At 52.8% G+C, this 18700-nt stretch overlaps 1 protein-coding gene across 1 annotated transcript; it reads right to left on the bottom strand.

The window, feature by feature from the left end:
• Positions 1–6815: 6815 nt before the first annotated feature.
• Positions 6816–18439, bottom strand: LOC116956085 (glucoside xylosyltransferase 1-like). Its single transcript, XM_032977533.2, has 7 exons — positions 18342–18439; positions 16548–16734; positions 15226–15357; positions 11968–12219; positions 10862–10985; positions 9429–9601; positions 6816–7159 (listed from the first exon to the last, which is right to left on the bottom strand). The coding sequence occupies exons 2-7, from the start codon at positions 16686–16688 to the stop codon at positions 6998–7000; spliced, it is 984 nt and encodes a 327-aa protein (XP_032833424.2). The 5' UTR covers positions 16689–16734; positions 18342–18439; the 3' UTR covers positions 6816–6997.
• Between the last annotated feature and the right edge of the window lie 261 nt (positions 18440–18700).

The raw sequence follows: 18700 nt of genomic DNA on the forward strand, positions 1-18700 counted from the left end.
TCTCTGAAAGTTCGTAAGTCGGATGTTCGTAAGTAGAGGACTCGCTCTATACATATTTTCGGTAAATTAATTAGTTGTCGTCGTCCCCTCCCCCCGGCACCTGCGATGAGCACCCACCGTTGGCTACGTACGGTGCCAAAGAAATTCAACCCACGCACGTGCGAGGGGGTCATCCTCGATCCCATCCGGATGAGACGGTGGATATCGGTCCACAACTCGCGCTGCCGCTGTCTCCTGGCGAGCTACGGCACGGGCCGCCTCCCTTCCTCGTTGCCCATGGGCATGAAGTTTTTTCCTGCCAACAATCGTGCCGATAAACCAAACCATCGTCGCTGACTCCACAGTGGCGGCGGGCAACAGCGGCGGGCAACAGCGGCGGGCAACAGCGTCCGCGCGCAGCGTGGAACACGGACAAACTCCAAGCCGAGCCAGTCTTGCGTATCGTAATAACACTGTAATGTTTTTTTTTTAATATATATGTAAAGCGTAACGCATGCGAATTTGCGGACAGAAAAAATAAACACCGCGGCGTTTTGAACGCGCAAGTTGCCCAAGCTCTGTGGTCCTATATTGGGATGTTTTGGCCAACTTGAGGACGATGGCATTGCAAGACAACCAAAGCAAATTTTTAAGACGGCCAAGAGCTGATCAAAGGGCCACGCACGTTTCGGAATGTCAAAGATTACTACGTTACGTAGCAATTTACACACACACACACACAAAAAACAACCATCGGTTTCACGTCCCATGGCTGCAAAAAAAAAAACCCAATACAATCTTGTTCGTAAAAATACGAGGCGGCTATCGCCCCCTGCTAAACACGGCGCGCGCCTGGCGCAGCGCGCTACGGATCGCGCGTTGTGGCAGTCCTGCTGTAGTTGAAGAGCGATCAGGACACCGAACAAGCCCCCCACCCTCCCCCCCCCCCAAAGCTCCGCGCTGTCGCCACTCACAGGCTTGGCCGGGTCACGAGCACAATGCCCGTTGTTCCGAAGTCCCAATTACCCAGCTGTGCTCGACGGCAGAGCCACCATCCTTCGCCAAAACGTGGGTGGTGGCTGTCCCCTTGAAGCGAGACTCTGGTCCCTCCGCCGTAGGAATGTGGAATTCCCTCCTCTGGCCTCAGGGCAGCAAGCAGACGAGCAGAAATGCCTCGAAGCTCGCTTGTTGCCTTGTGCCGAAGGTCTCTTCCAAGGGCCCCCCCCCCCACCGCAGCCTCGCAAGCACCCGGGCGCCTGTGTGAGGACTGCACAACCCGCACGCAATGGGACCTTCATTTGGAAGTATTAAAGTATGAAAAACAAGGGTTCAGTTTGACCCTTCCTGCCAATAAAACCGCTGTTAAGATGTCCAAACGCGCTTAACAGAAACCTTTTTTGCGAGGAATTAACGCGCAGCGCTTGTGGTGAACACGCAAACAAAGGGTAAAACCGATTCCTACTGGGAAAAGGGGGTGTCCCCCCCCCCCCCCCAAGACGTAGCTGCTCATCCCCGAACTACAAATGCTCTGATATGTGCATCGTCTCTGCGCTGTTCGCCTCTTGTCTGACACTGGTGAGACTACGCCATGAAACAGGGGTGGGGAATGTCCGACCCGCGAGGCCCGCAAAATAATTGGGTCTCCGGCCCTGCCAAGGCAATCGCAGGCGGGACTCGAAATTCAATAAATCCAGGTAGGAGCAAACGTGGAAAAGCAGTAGCGAGTAGCGGCAACATCGTCAATAGCCGGCTAACATCATCATCATCACCGCGCCTCGCCAAAGAGAAGCGGTTCCAGCCGATCGCATTAGGGGTTTTAAGTTAATTCAATGTTAGACCAAATATAAACGGGCTAATTTTTAAGTTGATCATTTTGTACGGCCCCGCGAATGATGTTTTATAAATATCCAAATGGCCCTTGGCAGAGAAAAAGGTTGCCCACCCCTGGCCATGAAAAAAAAAGGCCGTCTCTGGTGTAGGTCGATCAGTTCTAAAGACAATCCGTATATTATCCACACATGATCAGAGCGTGCTTGTTTTCCATGCTCGCCGCATGTACGTGGTTAATGCGGACTTGATTCCTTGCAAAAGGTGTCTATTTGGTGTATGAACATCTTAACATCTCCTGTTTGTTTGACGGAAAGGGGTAACAACGAAAATAAAAAATAAAAAAACCCCATTCTTATTTTTCATACGAAGCATATTTACGCATTTGTAGCCCTGAGTGAAGATTCAAACCAAAGCACCTCGTGTCTTCTGTTGCGGCCAACGGTGATCAGGCTGCGGCGTCGTCGAATTCCGCCGCGTTTGAGAACGAACGAGGGCTGATCCGGGAGAGGCCGAAGCCCCGATTGAGCTCTCGGCATCGTTTGGAACGCCCTGCGCTCAAGAGCTCTCTCCGACAGCGGCATCGATCTCTCGAGAGGGCAGTCGCACCTTGCGTAACGATAATACTGTAACGGCCTGAACGACAGCGTAGGGACTCGACCGTCAGGACAGAAATGCAGTGAACCTATACAGGGTACTCCTCTGCTTACGAACGAGTTCGGTTCCAGAGGTAAGCTCGTACGTCGATTTGTTCGCAAGTCCAACCTCGCTCCCGTCGATTCCAAACACGTTGTACGGCGTGTACAATAAACACGAGGAATGGCTTTAAAAGCTGCATCGTCTCCTGTAGATGCCACCGATTCTTCGTGTTCTGTCCGCAGATGTAGATGCCACCACCGCCATCTATTGTGCAGCAGGGGCAACTGGACATACGGACAGGTTTGTTCGTATCTCTGGAAGTTCGTAAGTCGAACGTTCGTAAGTAGAGGAGTCCCCGTAGTAGCGTGTGGCACACAGAGCCACCGCGTGATCACACGCAAATGCCAATGGCTGCTGCGATGTGCCGAATGGCTGCCAGCTTTTGCACAGACCATTATTGCCAAGCATACTTATACTGCGATTTATTTGACCAGGTAAGGCCCACTGAGCTATGTCGCAACTTTTCTCGGAAGCGACCTGGCTCTATCACAAACTGACAGCTGAACGAGGCGGCGGCTTACCACGTGGACACTTATAGCCGCCAAATACTCTTAAACGCGTGTTTCTAAATCTGGAGGAGGTTATAAACCGGAGGGCCTCCGAAGATAAAAAAAAAAATCTACACGACCACAGGTAGAGGGGAATACGCAAACTCCAAATATACAGCAGCAGCGGGCATCAGGGTCGGGATCGAACCCACGACCTCCTGCATACCAGGCGAGGGAGTAAACATCTCCTGGCCACCGTGGCGTGTCACGGTGGCGGGACAGCCTTGGTCTGTCAAAACCGTGCGGTCTTCCGTTATAAAGTTCAACACAACACTGGTACCAGATCTCCGTACAAAGCATTTGGCTGCCACCCAAAACACAAACACCGACTTTGCTGACTGGCAGGGAAATAAACCCAGGCAGGTTGGCATCCGCAACAGCAACTCACACTCGATATGCTGCGCAGGCAACGTGGGATATTTTCACGTGACATAGATTTCCCATTTCTGTGAACTTACATGCGCCCATTTATATTACAAATATATATCTGTCTGTCCGTCCGTCCACGTAAAAAAAAAATAATCTAAAGTATTTTACACATTCCATCAGCCACACGGCCTTCTGGGAGGGCAACATTTTTAGCAGCGTTGCTTCAACACAAAGCAAAGCCCCCTTGGGCTGATCTTCGGCACGCAAATGTCTCATCGGCAAGGCTTGCTTTTGCCGATGCCGATGAGACGTCAGGCAATGTTTCCGGCCAAGAACACCCCCCCCCCTCCCTCTCTGTTAGACATGGGTCCGAGCTCGCGCACACAAAACTACACAGTACACAGCCGGAATAAATAAGACCACAATTCGCACCGCCTTCACGTACCCGAGGCGCAGACATGCGGACGGGGGGAGGGGAGGGGGGCGCGCGTCTTCGCTCGCCTATTTGAACCCGGCGGGCATTTAAAAGCAGACCTAATGCATCTCCATGCAGCGGCTGGGTAATGAAAGGCAAAAACAAAAAGTTTTTGTAAACGTAGTCCACGCCGTCTCCTGTTGGCGATCTCAACCACCCAACACCGCCACCGCCCCCCCCCCGGCCCCCCGGCCCCCCGGCCCCCCCCCCCCCGATGGGTTTCTTCTCTTCCGCGAACGGCCACGCCGGAGGAGGCAGCGACATCGCGACGGCTCGAGTAGGGGGCACCTCGGACGACTCGACGCGTCGCCGGGGACGTCGTCTTCCGGGGGGCTCTGCTGTTAGCCCGACGCGGGTCCGAGAGTTCCCAACGGCCGCGCGTCTCTTCCTCGCGACGAAGTTGCCGGTGGCGCGAGGTTTAAAAAAAAATAAAAATGTAACTGGGACGAGAACCGAAAAGTGCACTCTTCTCTCCAGTGCTAGACAGCCCAACGCACACGCACACACACACACCACCAACAGCACACACACACCACCAACAGCACACACACACCACCAACAGCACACACACACACCACCAACAGCACACACCACACACCACCAACAGCACACACACACACACACACCGCGGCCACACGCATACTGCACAAACACAGCCCTGGACATACAACACGGTACACAAACAAAGATCCCCCGTGTAGCCTGCAACAGACTGTTGGGGCAAGTGCTGTTAGCGAGCAGCACCTGTGAAGGCCGGAACGGTACACGACGGGGTGGGTGGCCAGCCACCACGCCCGACCGCCTTTGTTTACACACCACGCACCAGGTACTCATTTCAGGCTGAGTCGACCTAGGGGAGGCCCAGGACCGGTTCAGATAATCGTCACTGGTGTTGGCCGTGAGCGGGAATCGAACCCGGGTGGCCGGGTTGGTAGCGCAGCGTAGCGCTAACCGCTACGCTACAAGCACACACACACACCACGAAAAGCACACACACACACACCACCAACAGCACACACACACACACCACCAACAGCACACACACACCACCAACAGCACACACCACCAACAGCACACACACACCACGCACACATACACGCACACATACACGCACGCACCACCAACAGCACACACCACGCACACACCACGCAGACACACCTCACACACCAACAACAGCACACACCACGCACCACCAACAGCACACACCACGCACACACCACCAACAGCAAACACTACGCACACACCACCAACAGCACACACACACCACCAACAGCACACACCACGCACACACCACGCAGACACACCTCACACACCAACAACAGCACACACACACGCACACACCACGCAGACACACCTCACACACCAACAACAGCACACACACACGCACACACACGCACACACCACCAACAACAGCACACACACACACACACCACCAACAGCACACACCACGCACACACCACCAACAGCACACACACACGCACACACCATCAACAGCACACACACACGCACACACACCACCAACAACAGCACACACCACGCACACACCACCAACAGCACACACACACGCACATACAGCCCAACAACAGCACACACGCACACACCACCACCAACAGCACACACACACGCACACACACCACCAACAACAGCACACACACACGCACGCACACCACCAACAACAGCACACACGCACACACCACCACCAACAGCACACACACACGCACACACAGCCCAACAACAGCACACACACACGCACCACCACCAACAGCACACACACACGCACACACACCACGCACACCATCAACAGCACACACACGCACACACACACACCACCAACAGCACACACACACACCAACAACAGCACACACCACGCACACACCACCAACAACAGCACACACACACCACCAACAGCACACACACACACGCACACACACCACACACACACCACCACCAACAGCACACACACACCACCACCAACAGCACACACACCACCAACAGCACACACACACACCAACAACAGCACACACCACGCACACACCACCAACAGCACACACACACGCACACACCACCAACAGCACGCACACAAACACCACCAACAGCACACACACACACACACACCACCAACAGCACACACACACACCACCAACAGCACACACACACACCACCAACAGCACACACACACACACCACCAACAGCACACACACTACTCACACACCACCAACAGCACACACACACCACCACCAACAGCACACACACACACCACCAACAGCACACACACCACCAACAGCACACACACACACCACCAACAGCACACACGCACACACCACCAACAGCACACACACACCACCAACAGCACACACACACCACCACCAACAGCACACACACACCACCACCAACAGCACACACACCACTCACACACCACCAACAGCACACACACCAACAACAGCACACACCACGCACACACCACCAACAGCACACACACACACCACACACACCACCACCAACAGCACACACACCACTCACACACCACCAACAGCACACACACACCACCACCAACAGCACACACACACACACCACCAACAGCACACACACACACCACGCACACACACCACCACTAACAGCACACACACACACTACCAACAGCACACACACCACCAACAGCACACACACACACCACCAACAGCACACACACACCACCAACAGCACACACACACACCACCAACAGCACACACACACACCACGCACACACCACCAACAGCACACACACACACCACGCACACACCACCAACAGCACACACACACGCACACACCACGCACACCATCAACAGCACACACACACCACTCACACACCACCAACAGCACACACACACACCACGCACACACCACCAACAGCACACACACACGCACACACCACGCACACCATCAACAGCACACACACCCCACTCACACACCACCAACAGCACACACACACACCACCAACAACACACACACACACACCACCAACAGCACACACACACACCACACACACACCAACAGCACACACACACACGCACGGCGCCTAACAGAACGTGTCATTGGGGGCGCGTCTCCTTGCTGGCGCCCCCTAGGAGGCGAGCCCCATCTTGTCGTACACCGCCCGCATGGTGCGCTGCAGCTGGCGCGTGAAGAGGTGGGAGGAGCGTCCGCAGTGAGTGTGCACCGTGGCGAGCAGCTGGCGCTCCAGGGGATAAAGCAGAGACTGGAAGAGGTTCTCGTCAAAGGGGAACTGTGAACGGGCGGGGCAGAGGAAACAACAATAACAACAAACAACAACGGATAAGATGGCAGTGAATTTTTTTTTGGTCCGCGTGGTTTTTGTTGTTGTCGTTTTTGTTTTGGGAGGCCCGGTCGGGCGACGTGGTTTCTGACCCGAACGTTTGTGGACGAGGCGACTTCATGCGCAAACTGACGACCAGCACCGTTTGCGAAGCTATCGTATCGGGCAGTGATCAAAAATAACCCCCCCCCCCTCCCCCCACACTAAAGTTGGTAATGCGCTACCCTTCCATTTCAGCGTCTCCGTTTTAAATGTTTTTGTTTTTGTTTTACTCTTCCCAGCGGCAACACAGCCTTCTGAGGAGTGCATTTATTTTAGGAGCGCCGAGCGCCTTGTAGTAGCGTGCGGCACGCGGAGCCACGGCGTGATCGCACGCAAACGCCAATGGCTGCTGCGACGAGCCAAGCACACGCTAATACGACTATTTAATTTAACAACTATTCAATTTAACCAGACAAGGCCCACTGAGCGATGTAGCTCTTTTTGTTCAGCGTGAGAATCAATAGGTGCAGTTTACGGGAACAATCATCGTGGTAGTGGCAACAGAAGAGCCATTAGGAGGCTGATCGCCAGTGAGCAAGTGACTGGAGTGAGTGCTGGATCACCGCTCACCTGGCCTTCTTTACTCTGAATTCTATCAAGTGCAGTGAGGGTAGGAACTGGGAGCTCCACCCCAGATATGTGACAGCAGAAGGATTCCGGCTTCAGCTGACTCTGTGCTGTGTGTGGCCGCAGTGATCATTGTTTAGATTTGACCAGATGTTAACTGCCATCGCCTGGTATATAGGAGGTGTTGGATTTGATCCCCACCAAGACGCCCGGATATTTGGAGTTTGCACACTCGTCCGGTGTCCTCTGGCTTTTCCCTCCACATTTTGAATCAATGTCGCGCGTTTGGAGCATTTGGCTGCTATACACTTCCACGTGGTAAGCCACTTTTCGTTGAGCTATCATTTGTGGCCAGGTCGCGTCTGTAAAAGAGATACGTAGCTCAGTGGGCGTTACCTGTCAAAATAAAAAAAATAGTTTACATTTTGATTTAAAGCTTTCGTGACTGCAGTAATTCATATTCTTAGTTCTTTCGGTAACGTCACGTTGAAGGGAAACAACAAAATAATAAAATACATATAAAACAATAAAAATTCTCACGACGTTTCGACCATAACACAAACGGTCGTCTTCTAAACCCACACACCTGAAGACGACCGTTTGTGTTATGGTCGAAACGTCGTGAGAATTTTTATCGTTATATATATTTTATTATTTTATTGTTTCCCTTCAACGTGACTTTACCGAAAGAACTAAGAATATAAAAATAGTTTAGTTTTACTTTTAATCATTTAAAACCAAGCTTCTCCAATGCCTCCTTAGCTAGGTGGGATGGAGATGTGAATGCGGTGCATTCCCTGCATGTTTATTCGGTGGCGTTTCCATTGCCTCAGAATCTGAATGTTTATTTATCCCCGAGTAATTCGATGAGCTGTAAAGCTCTTTCATCACAGAAGTCCAGTCGGAACGGATCAGAACATTACAACGACGAACAATACAAAAATATCTTCTTTGGTTCTTTCGGTAAAGTCACGTAGAATGAGAATAAAATAATAAATTAATACAATAAAATAACAATAATATTCTCACGACGTTTCGGCCACAACACAAGTGGCCTTCTTCAGGTGAAAGGAACAGACCTGTCGGGACGACAGAGCTTCAATGAACGTTCATTGAAGCTCTGTCGTGTGTGGCCGAAACGTCGTGAGAATTTGATTGTGTTATTTTATTTTATTAATTTATTATTTTATTCTCATTCTACGTGACTTTACCGAAAGAACCAAAGAAGATGAATCCTTGCAGTCACGAAAGCTTTAAATCGAAATACAAAGATACAATAAAAGTGCAAAAAAATTGAGGCAATGTAAACAACTTTAACAAAAAATATATACAAATAAATGTGGTGTTTTTTTTTAATCAAGTAAAGTCCTAATGAGCTATTTAGCTTCGTTTTCAGAAGTGACCTGGCCATCACGAATGACGGCTCAAACAACGAAGTGGCTTATCATCACCACCATCACCATCATCACCACCACCACCACCACGTGTAAACTTATATCAGCAGTCACGCACCCGATCCCGCTTTAACGTCCGGTGTACGCCGCCATAACAGATAAAGCGCGCGTGACGTCCATTTCGAAACGTAAACGTTCCCGTACGAGTCCCGTACGTTGTGGATGGCGTCGTACACGGCGCGGAAGGCCGGCTGCCTGTCGTCGTGGTAGACTCCGCGGTTCCCGTGGAGGACGAAGACTCCGTGCGTGTCGGCGCTCCTGCAGTTGCTGCCGTACATGCAGTGGTCCGGACGGTAGTTCCACTCGCACGGGAACACGTGGAGCATTTCTGCGGTCTCGCCAAAACGTCGACGGAAAAAAAAGGGTGCAAGTTTCGCTTCACCACGAAGCGACGTCGAGGCAGAGAGGCGAGGGGGGAGGGTCGATGCCCGGTTGTTGCTCAGCGCCGTGCTCGTATTCGAAAATGCAACGAGGGGGCTAAAAAAAAACTACAGAGGCAAGGGAGAGTCTCGTTCGCAAAAAAAAAAAATATATACGTGGCCACGGGTCACCGAAAGTGACGCAAGCAACGGCAGGAGAAAGAAAAACGTTCAACGATGGAGACAATTTCAATCGGAGCGCAAAAAAATAAATAAATCACAAAACCGAATAGAAATCCCGGGGGTCAAAAACTACCAACGTTACGAGACCTCCTTTGCCGGTAACAAGATATATAGTAATAGGTTTTTACCCTTTTGACTGGCACAAAAAAACTGACACCTTCATACAAGGCGTCATGTTTGCAATAACCACAACACAAGCGGTCAGAATGCATCTGTCTTGGCGGCAATCGTGTAGCCGTTTTGCCCTCCTCTCCGCACCTGACACCACGTCAGGTCACTTACAGCGCCCCCCCCACCTCTGCCCAGTCTTATGATCCCAGTCGTCATCGCACACGCAACGCTCTCCCCCACCTCTCCTCATTTCCCCCACCGCCCTCTCTGACTTACACAAACCCTCTTAACTCCGGCATCTCTCCCACTTCGGTAAAAAAAAAAAATTTGTCTCTTGCTGTGGTTGTCACACCTGATGATGGCGATTGCTTGCGTCGCAATCGAAATGTCGTGATGTATTTATTTATTTGTTTTCTGCCCACGTGACTTTGCCGAAAGAACCAAAGTGCGTGGATTCCTGCGGTCACGACGGCTTCAAATCGAGATCAAATATACATGGCAATTGTCACAACACTATATATATTTTTTTTTTTAAATCGGTAATAACAAACCTAAAGTTAAAAACAAATAAATAGGAGAGTATTAGATAAACAGTTTGTAAATTAACTCGCGTTAGATTCCGATGCTGCACAGTAACGGTGACGCTGACAACGGTGACGATGACCGCGATTCCCATCACTTTATCGCATCACAATTCCCTCCCGTTGCCGTACACCCTCACTTTCTTTCCCGCTCTCTCTAGGGATTCTGAGTTCCGAGTGCAGCTCGCAGACAGCCCAGCATCGCCGACATCAAGGTCGCGTGAATAACGAGGCAATACTGAAATCCCGTACTCCCTCTCGGCGCCCGCCGCCGAGCTCCGAGCAGCTGTTCACCGGGGTTGTGGTGGAAGATGATGTTGAGGAGATCCTGGTCCCCCCAGGTGATGTTCAGTTTGTACTTCTTGTACAGCGGCAGCAGCATCTCCTCCCACTGCAGCTGCACAGGGCTCATGTCATTCTGCGTCGACAGAAAGCACGGGACGGCTTCAGCGGAAACCCACAAATCAGCGGCCGCAAACATGTCGCAGCGGCGGCACGCACGGCAACAGGAGCGCCTCCGACGGGCACGGTTGGCTACGTACGGTGCAAAAAGAAGTTCAACGTGCGTGCACACGGTGACTCGCGTGCCATCGTACTGTGAGCGCCGTCGTGCCGTGCGTGCTGTGATGTCCGCGCGGTGCGCGAACCACTGGAGGGGACAGCTGACGCAAGGCGCCTAAACGGCAAACTCGGCTACTTTTTATTTTACCCGGTAAGGTCCCACTGAGCCATGTCGCTGCTTCGTCAGAAGCTACCCGGGGGGCCACCAATGACAGCTCAACGGAGTCGCTTTATCATCCCGTGGAAGTGTATAGCGGCCTGACGCTTTGAACGCACGTTGATTCGAAATGTGGAGAGAAAAACCGGAGGGACAGGAGAAATATCCATGCGACCAAAGGGGTGAGAGAGACGCGCAAACTCCAATTATACAGACATCGTTTGGGTTAGGATTGAACCCACGACCTCCCGTATACCAGGCGAGGTAGTCAACACCGTGTACGAACCCACGACCTCCCGTATACCAGGCGAGGTAGTCAACACCGTGTATGAACCCACGACCTCCTGTATACCAGGCGAGGTAGTCAACACCTTATACGAACCCACGACCTCCCGTATACCAGGCGAGGTAGTTAACACCGCGCAGCTTGTACGAACCCACGACCTCCTGTATACCAGGCGAGGTAGTCAACACCTTATACGAACCCACGACCTCCCGTATACCAGGCGAGGTAGTTAACACCGCGCAGCTTGTACGAACCCACGACCTCCTGTATACCAGGCGAGGTACTCAACACCGTATACGAACCCACGACCATCCCGTATACCAGGCGAGGTACTCAACGCCGTGTACGAACCCACGACCATCCCGCGTGCCAGGCGAGGTACTCAACAGCGCGCACCTTGTACGTGGCCGCTCGCACGCGCGTGAGGTTGAACAGCATCACGCCGGAGTTGATGCCCGTCGCGCCGTAGTAGGGGTGCCGGGCGAAGCGGCTGTACCAGCCGACGCGCGGCTCCTCGTGCTCGGGGGCGACGGCGGCCGCCTGCACCGCGGTGAACGTCCGCAGCATCGCCCACAGGTCGTCGACGGCGCGCAGGAACAGGATGTCCGTGTCCACGTACAGGAGCGAGTCCACGTCGGCCAGCAGAGTCTGAGCCGGGCAAAGTGGCGCGGGGGGAGGGGACGCGAGTGGTCAGGGCTGGAGGGGCAGCGGCAACCGATGCACAACCCACCCCCCTCCCCCCTCCCCCCCCCCGGGCCCCCCCAGTTTGCCGCACAAGCAGACATGTCAAGCGCGGAACGAAAGGAGCACGTTAGTTTTTACGCGCTGAATGCGTTCGTTTTGCGCGCCCTTTTGGCGCTGTTCCCCGGTCTGACACTGGCGAGATTGGGCCATAAAGCAGGCTGTAGTCTCTGGTGTAGGCCAATCAGCTTCAAAGGCAATGCGTGCGTAAATAATGAGTGCTTGTTTGCACCATCACCGCAAGTACCGTGCCGTGGTGAATGCGGACTTGATTTTCGTTGCAAAAGGTGTCTGTTCGGTGTGTGAATATCTAAACGCCTGCTTTATTGCCAGAAAGGGTAAACCCTCTTTTTTCATACTTTTGATACTGGCAAAAAGGCCCCTTGATCAAGGTACCCATGACTCAACTCGTTCCACCACCTTAACTGAGAAGCCAACAGAGGTGCCATGCAGCGATGGTTTAGCGCACTGGACTTGCAATCCAGTTCATTTCTATCAATGTGGAAATGTTATCAAATCCCCTCCCCCCCCACCTCTGTCCACCCAGCAGCATAAATGGGTCCAGTACAGTAAACAAAAAAAATGTGATTACTTCATATGTATAAAAGGTTCTAGATTTGAAGCTTTCGTGACTGCAAGGATCCATCGTACTCTTTGGTTCTATTCGGTAAAGTCACGTAGTAGGTAAAAAAATAAAACAACAAAAATCACGACGTTTCGGCCACAACACAAGCGGCCTTCATCAGGTGAAGGGACCAGGCTGTCTCGAGGACAGCGCTGGAGTGAAACAGAGCCAAGGTCAGACCGCGACCTTTAAGCTGTGTGAGAGGGATCAAGGTGCCTCGACAAATTTTTTTTACGCTAATTCCTTTGTCGAGGCACCTTAACCCCTCTCACACAGCTTAAAGGTGCACTGCCACGTGCTACACCTTTCATCATGCTAAGTCCGCCAATCAAATGCTAATTTTTTTTTATGCTAATTCCTTTGTCGAGGCACCTTAACCCCTCTCACACAGCTTAAAGGTGCACTGCCGCGTGCTACACCTTTCATCATGCTAAGTCCGCCAATCAAATGCTATTTTTTTTATGCTAATTCCTTTGTCAAGGCACCTCAATCCCTCTCACACAGCTTAAAGGTCGCGGTCTGAGCTTGGCTCTGTGTTTCACTCCAGCGCAGTCCTCGAGACAGCCCGGTCCCTTCACCTGATGGAGGCCGCTTGTGTTGTGGCCGAAACGTCGTGATTTTTTGTTGTTTTATGTTTTTTTACCTACTACGTGACTTTACCGAATAGAACCAAAGAGTACGCACAATGTTGTTCGTGAAAATTGCACCTCGCAATCCGCTGAGGAACAACAGGACCCAAGCAGGAATGATGCCAGGCTCAAAGCCAGCGCGCCGACGTTTGATCCGCAGTTCTCCACTAATGAAGATGTTTCAGCCCGCCGGCGGGCCCTTCGCGCACCACACGTGTTTGCACGAGCGCAGGAAACCGGAGCACCCGGAGAAACCCCACGCAGGCGCAAGAGGGCCCCACGAGCACAGAGACGGGACGGGTCGATATTCGCCGATCGCTTTGCCGCACCGCGACACTGCAGGCAAGCCGGGGGGTACGGCGCCTCCTCGGCGCCGTACGGGAAGGCAGTCTCGCAACGTTTGTCCGATCCACCGAGCCTCCGCAGCGCCGGATTATCGGCGTGTGTAAGCCACCCGCCGACCGCCTGGCTAGCCGATCGGCGGGTGGCACGTGGTGGTGGGGGGGGGGGGTGAATGTGCGGGTGGGCCCACTTCTTCCAAGACATCTGGTCAGTGTGGAAGGGTAGACCGAACAATCCACTCCCTCTAGCTGAGGTTCTTCTGCGGGGCTGTGCCTCTGGCCGAGAGGCGAGGGGGTGAATGTACCACGTGGTGACGTAGACCTACGCCGCGTGGTTTGAACGTTCGGGCGTGCGCGTGCCGACGCGTGCGCTCGCTACTGCCACTGCGCTGGAATTGGTTACCGATTCTGAAAACGGCTCACCGGTTTACCGTTTGACAACGGTGGTTTTCAATTGAACATCAGGACAGGTTGTCATTCGAGATCCGGGTCGGCTGGGTGACGTTCTATAAAGTTTTAATGCCGCCCAGAGAGGACATTTCTTAAGTCAATGTGAAATTGGGTTGTCGTTGTTTCTAAACTATTTTTTTTTATATTCTTAGCTCTTTCGGTAAAGTCACGTTGAAGGGAAACAATAAAATAATAAAATATATATTAAAACAATAAAACAAATTCTCACGACGTTTTGACCGTTTGTTGTTATGGTCGAAACGTCGTGAGAATTTTTATTGTTTTATATATATTTTATTATTTTATTGTTTCCCTTCAACGTGACTTTACCGAAAGAGCTAAGAATATGAATTACTGCAGTCACGAAAGCTTTAAATCAAATTTTTTTTTATTTTTATTTTACCACGTAAGGCCTCACTGAGCTACGTAGCTCTTTTTCAGAAGCGACCCGGCCACAAATGATAGCTCAACGAAAAAGTGGATCATCATCGTGTGGAAATTTATAGCAGCGAAATACTCTTGAGCGCGTGCTTATAAATGTTAAGGGGAAAAAGCGGAGGACCCGGAGAAAAATCCACGTGACCACGGTGGGAAAGAAACACGCAAACTCCCAAAAATACAGGCGTCAGGGTCGGGATTAAAAACCCACGACCTCCTGCATACCTGGCGAGGCAGTTAACATCTCGCCAGGGTGGCGGCCCCAGAGAGCATCGAGGCTCGTTGCAGGATGTCCCAGCCTCCTTAATGCGCGTAGCCACAGCGTGCGCGTGTTGAACATCATCCAGCACCCATCCGGCGCTGCAGCGAGCCGCCTGCACCCTACGGCGCCCGGCGATGTTGCGATACGCAGACATGGGTGGTCTCTCACCGGCAGGAAGAGGCGCTGGGAGGCACAGGGCTTGAAGAGCTGCCGCCACTCCTCGGCGTACTCCTTGGGAAACGTGATGGGGTACACGGAGAAGTTGTACTTCTTCCGATACTCGTCCGGCCACGAGTCAAGCTGCCCGCGGTAGGGGGAGATGCACAATCGACGAGCCATTCCTCGCTTCAGCAACAACATCAGGACCAAGGTGACGTTGCGTAACGAGCGTGGCGGTCCAGGGGGTGCCTCGGCCCTCCCCTGGCGACCGAAGCTACGAGTTGGGGGGCCCCCCCCCCCCCCCCCCCTTGACAAGCACCGTGCCACGGAGCTGTCGTGACCGCATCTTGCGAAGACGGAGTGCCCTGACGGCGTGAACCGTTCGAGGCCGTGAGGGTAATGACGATGCGATTAGAGGAGCCGCAATACGTAGCAGCGTGGGTGCGACCGTGCGAGACAAATCACAATATTGGGGCCCCAACATGACCGATTTGCCGTACCACCCACCCACCCCCCCCCCCCGAGCTGATAACGTCGCCGCTAAGTCTCTGCGCAGGTGCCATCCCGGCCAAAGTTGTCGGTGCCACCACATGTCGCTCCCAATGCTTTCGACCCTCCGCCAGGTCCCGCACGGTCGATGCGCAGCCACTAACCGTATCCCACCACCGGGCCCTAGACTCGCTCGCAAAGAGACCTCTAAACTGTAAGTAAAACGTTTTACTTGATAAAAACGAAACCATTTTTTAAAATTTTATTTTACCAGGCAAAGCCTACGGGGCTATTAGGCTCTTTTTTTCAGACGCGACGTGGCCTCAAATGATAGCCCGACGAAGGGGATTATCACGTGGAGATGTGCAGCGGCCACCAACGCGGCCCATCATTTGGACATTCACAGGACCCAAAAATAACCTGAGCAATCTCAATGCGCGATTCTAAATGTGGAGGGAAAAACCGGAGGTCACGGAGAAGGATCGACGCGACCACGGGGTGAGACAGAGAGAGAGAGAGAGACACACACACGCGCACGCACGCACGCACGCAAACTCCAAATATACAGCAGGGGTCAGGGTCGGGGGATCAAAGGGCACGACCTCAAAGCGTACACCAGGCGAGGCAGCTCAACGTCTCGTCGCCGGCGGCACCAAAGACACCCCCGTACAGTCGTGACCAGACTGTCGGAGGCGAGACCGCGTAACGTGGATATACGGCCGAGCAAGCGGCCCGTAGGAGCCGGGGCAGCGGGCGTGGGGGACGTGGAGGCGTGGGGGGCGTGGGGGGGGGGCGTGGGGAGGGGGGGGGGGGCCCTGCGGCGTTGGCATCGCCCAACGTACGCTTTCGGCGAAGCTGCGGTGGAGCTGCCGCTCGGCGAAGATGTGGAAGTGCAGGTGCTTGCGGCTGAAGAGCACGGCCGACTTGGCCATGACGAGCGTCTCGTTCACCCTCTGGCCGCACGCCACCACGGCCACGTGCATCGTCTCGGCCCGGCGCAGCCTGCGCCGCTGCTGCCGCAGGCGCTCGCTGCGAAACGGCGGGCGCCATTTAGGATTCCGTCCGGCTGCGCGGGTGGCCACGTGCGGAGCGAAAGAAGCTCAACGTGCGTGCGTGCGTGCGCTTATCAAATTTCGAGGTTAAATTATATATAAACGTGCGTGAAAGGAAAAAAAAAACCACGTTCAAGCCGTTTTAACACGTGAATAAGTACTTCATGGGGGGTCGCGAAAGACGAGTGAACAGGAGGCGACTGACTGCCGCCTATCGAGCGACTGGGGTGAACTGGCAAGTGCTGGGTCATCGACCCCACCCCCCTAACTGCTTTACTCTGAACTCTTGTCATGTGCAGCGAGGCGCGAACTGGGTCTCTCCCCTCCAGATGTAGAGACAGCAGGAGGATTCCAGCGTCGGCTGATTCCTCTGTGCTTGCGCGCAGAAGCGGCTTTGGCACGGAGGGGGAAACCACGCTTCTTTGACGCCCCATTAGTCCAGATGGGCGACATAGCCGTCCAGCGGCAGCTCAGCTGAGACTGCCGTGCCAAGCAGATGCATTATATTTCGATTGAAAGATTTCGTGACCGCAGGGATTCACATTATTGGTTCTTTCGGTAAAGTCACCACGGAGAAGGGAAACAATAAAATGTGATTGTTTAAATTTTATTATTTTATTCTTTCCCTTTCACATGACTTTACCGAGAGAAACCAAGAATACCGGTGTGTTATTTTGTGTTGTTTATTCTCACAACAACGAAAAACAAGCGAAAGTTAAACAGTGCTCATAGAAAGAGGTAAAAAATAAAAGAGGTGGTGCAGAGGTGAGGTTGGAAAACCCAAGAGGGCTTCTATGAAAAACACCACCGAAAGAAATGAACAATGTATATACAAAGCCGATTGTACAATCAGTTAAACAATACAAACGAATTAACTTTCCACACGTTTAACTCGGTGTTTTGTTTTTGTGTGTGAGAGTTAGGCTACATGGAGGTGACTACATTGGTAGTTTGGCTCACCAGACTGACCCGTTTAAGTCTCTGCTTGAAGTCGGTGAGGGATGATGATAGTTTGGCAACGTGCAGATAGGAATTCCAGAGGTTGCGGCACCTCTGTATCAGATGAATGCTTTAACTACGGGACGAGAAGGCCACTGCTGAAGGCGGTTGCCGTTGACGGGAGTTTACTACGGGTCTCAGCGAGGTCGCCAGTGACCGCCAACACAATAAGTAATATTGTTAAAAAACTACTTTTCTTAAAAACACGCTCCAATGAAATGTACCGTACTAGTTAACGTCAGAACTCCACGGCTCCAGCAAGTGGCCCCTTGCCACAACGATAGGGCGAGTGTTGTCTGTAACAGCCAACGTCAGTTGACCGTGGACACTTAGACCCAAGCCGAAACATAACATGTAAAAAAGATGGTTTAAAAAAAGAATATTCTTTTTAATTTTTAACGACGGAATGTAGTATTGTCATCGGTATGGCATAAGTTTGCAGTCGATACCACATTGGGAAGTGGGTTGAAATTGAGTTACAAGATTTGAGGATACAACAACAACAACAGAGTGAGCGAATGAAAAGCGTGTAAATAATAATAGCACAAAAGGCCACCAAGCTCGCAACGGCCTTCGTTCTGGTACCTCACGCCGAAGGCCGGCGGCTGAGCGCGGGCACCGTGCAGGTGAAGCTCGCGGCTGAGCACCGGGGCCCCACCACCTCCTCCTCCACCTCCTCCTCCACCTCCACCTCCTCCTCCACCCCTGAACTCGAACAGCAGAGCAGACGTCCACCCGAGTGCGTAGAGAACCCCGCACAGCAAGAGGACGCAGCCCGCGAGGGCCACACGCAGTGGCAGCTTCATCCTCGCCAGCCCGGCGGAGTCTGCGGAGGACAACGGAGTCAGGGGACAGTGACTGGGGACAGTGACTGGGGACAGTGACTGGAGACAGTGACTGGGGACAGTGACTGCAGACAGTGACTGGGGACAGTGACTGGGGAC

The sequence above is a fragment of the Petromyzon marinus genome, chromosome 63 (genome assembly GCF_048934315.1).
Source record: "Petromyzon marinus isolate PM22_M1 ecotype Great Lakes invasive population chromosome 63, UKy_Petmar_22M1.pri1.0, whole genome shotgun sequence".
Taxonomy (NCBI): domain Eukaryota; kingdom Metazoa; phylum Chordata; class Hyperoartia; order Petromyzontiformes; family Petromyzontidae; genus Petromyzon; species Petromyzon marinus.

Excerpts from the sequence above, each read along its gene's own strand:
- LOC116956085 (XM_032977533.2), bottom strand. The coding sequence starts at position 16,688 with ATGCACGTGGCCGTGGTGGCGTGCGGCCAGAGGGTGAACGAGACGCTC. Across the intron at positions 15,358-16,547 it reads ACCGCAGCTTCGCCGAAAGC|CTTGACTCGTGGCCGGACGA; the intron begins GTACGTTGGGCG and ends TACCGCGGGCAG. Across the intron at positions 10,986-11,967 it reads TGCGAGCGGCCACGTACAAG|AATGACATGAGCCCTGTGCA; the intron begins GTGCGCGCTGTT and ends CTGTCGACGCAG.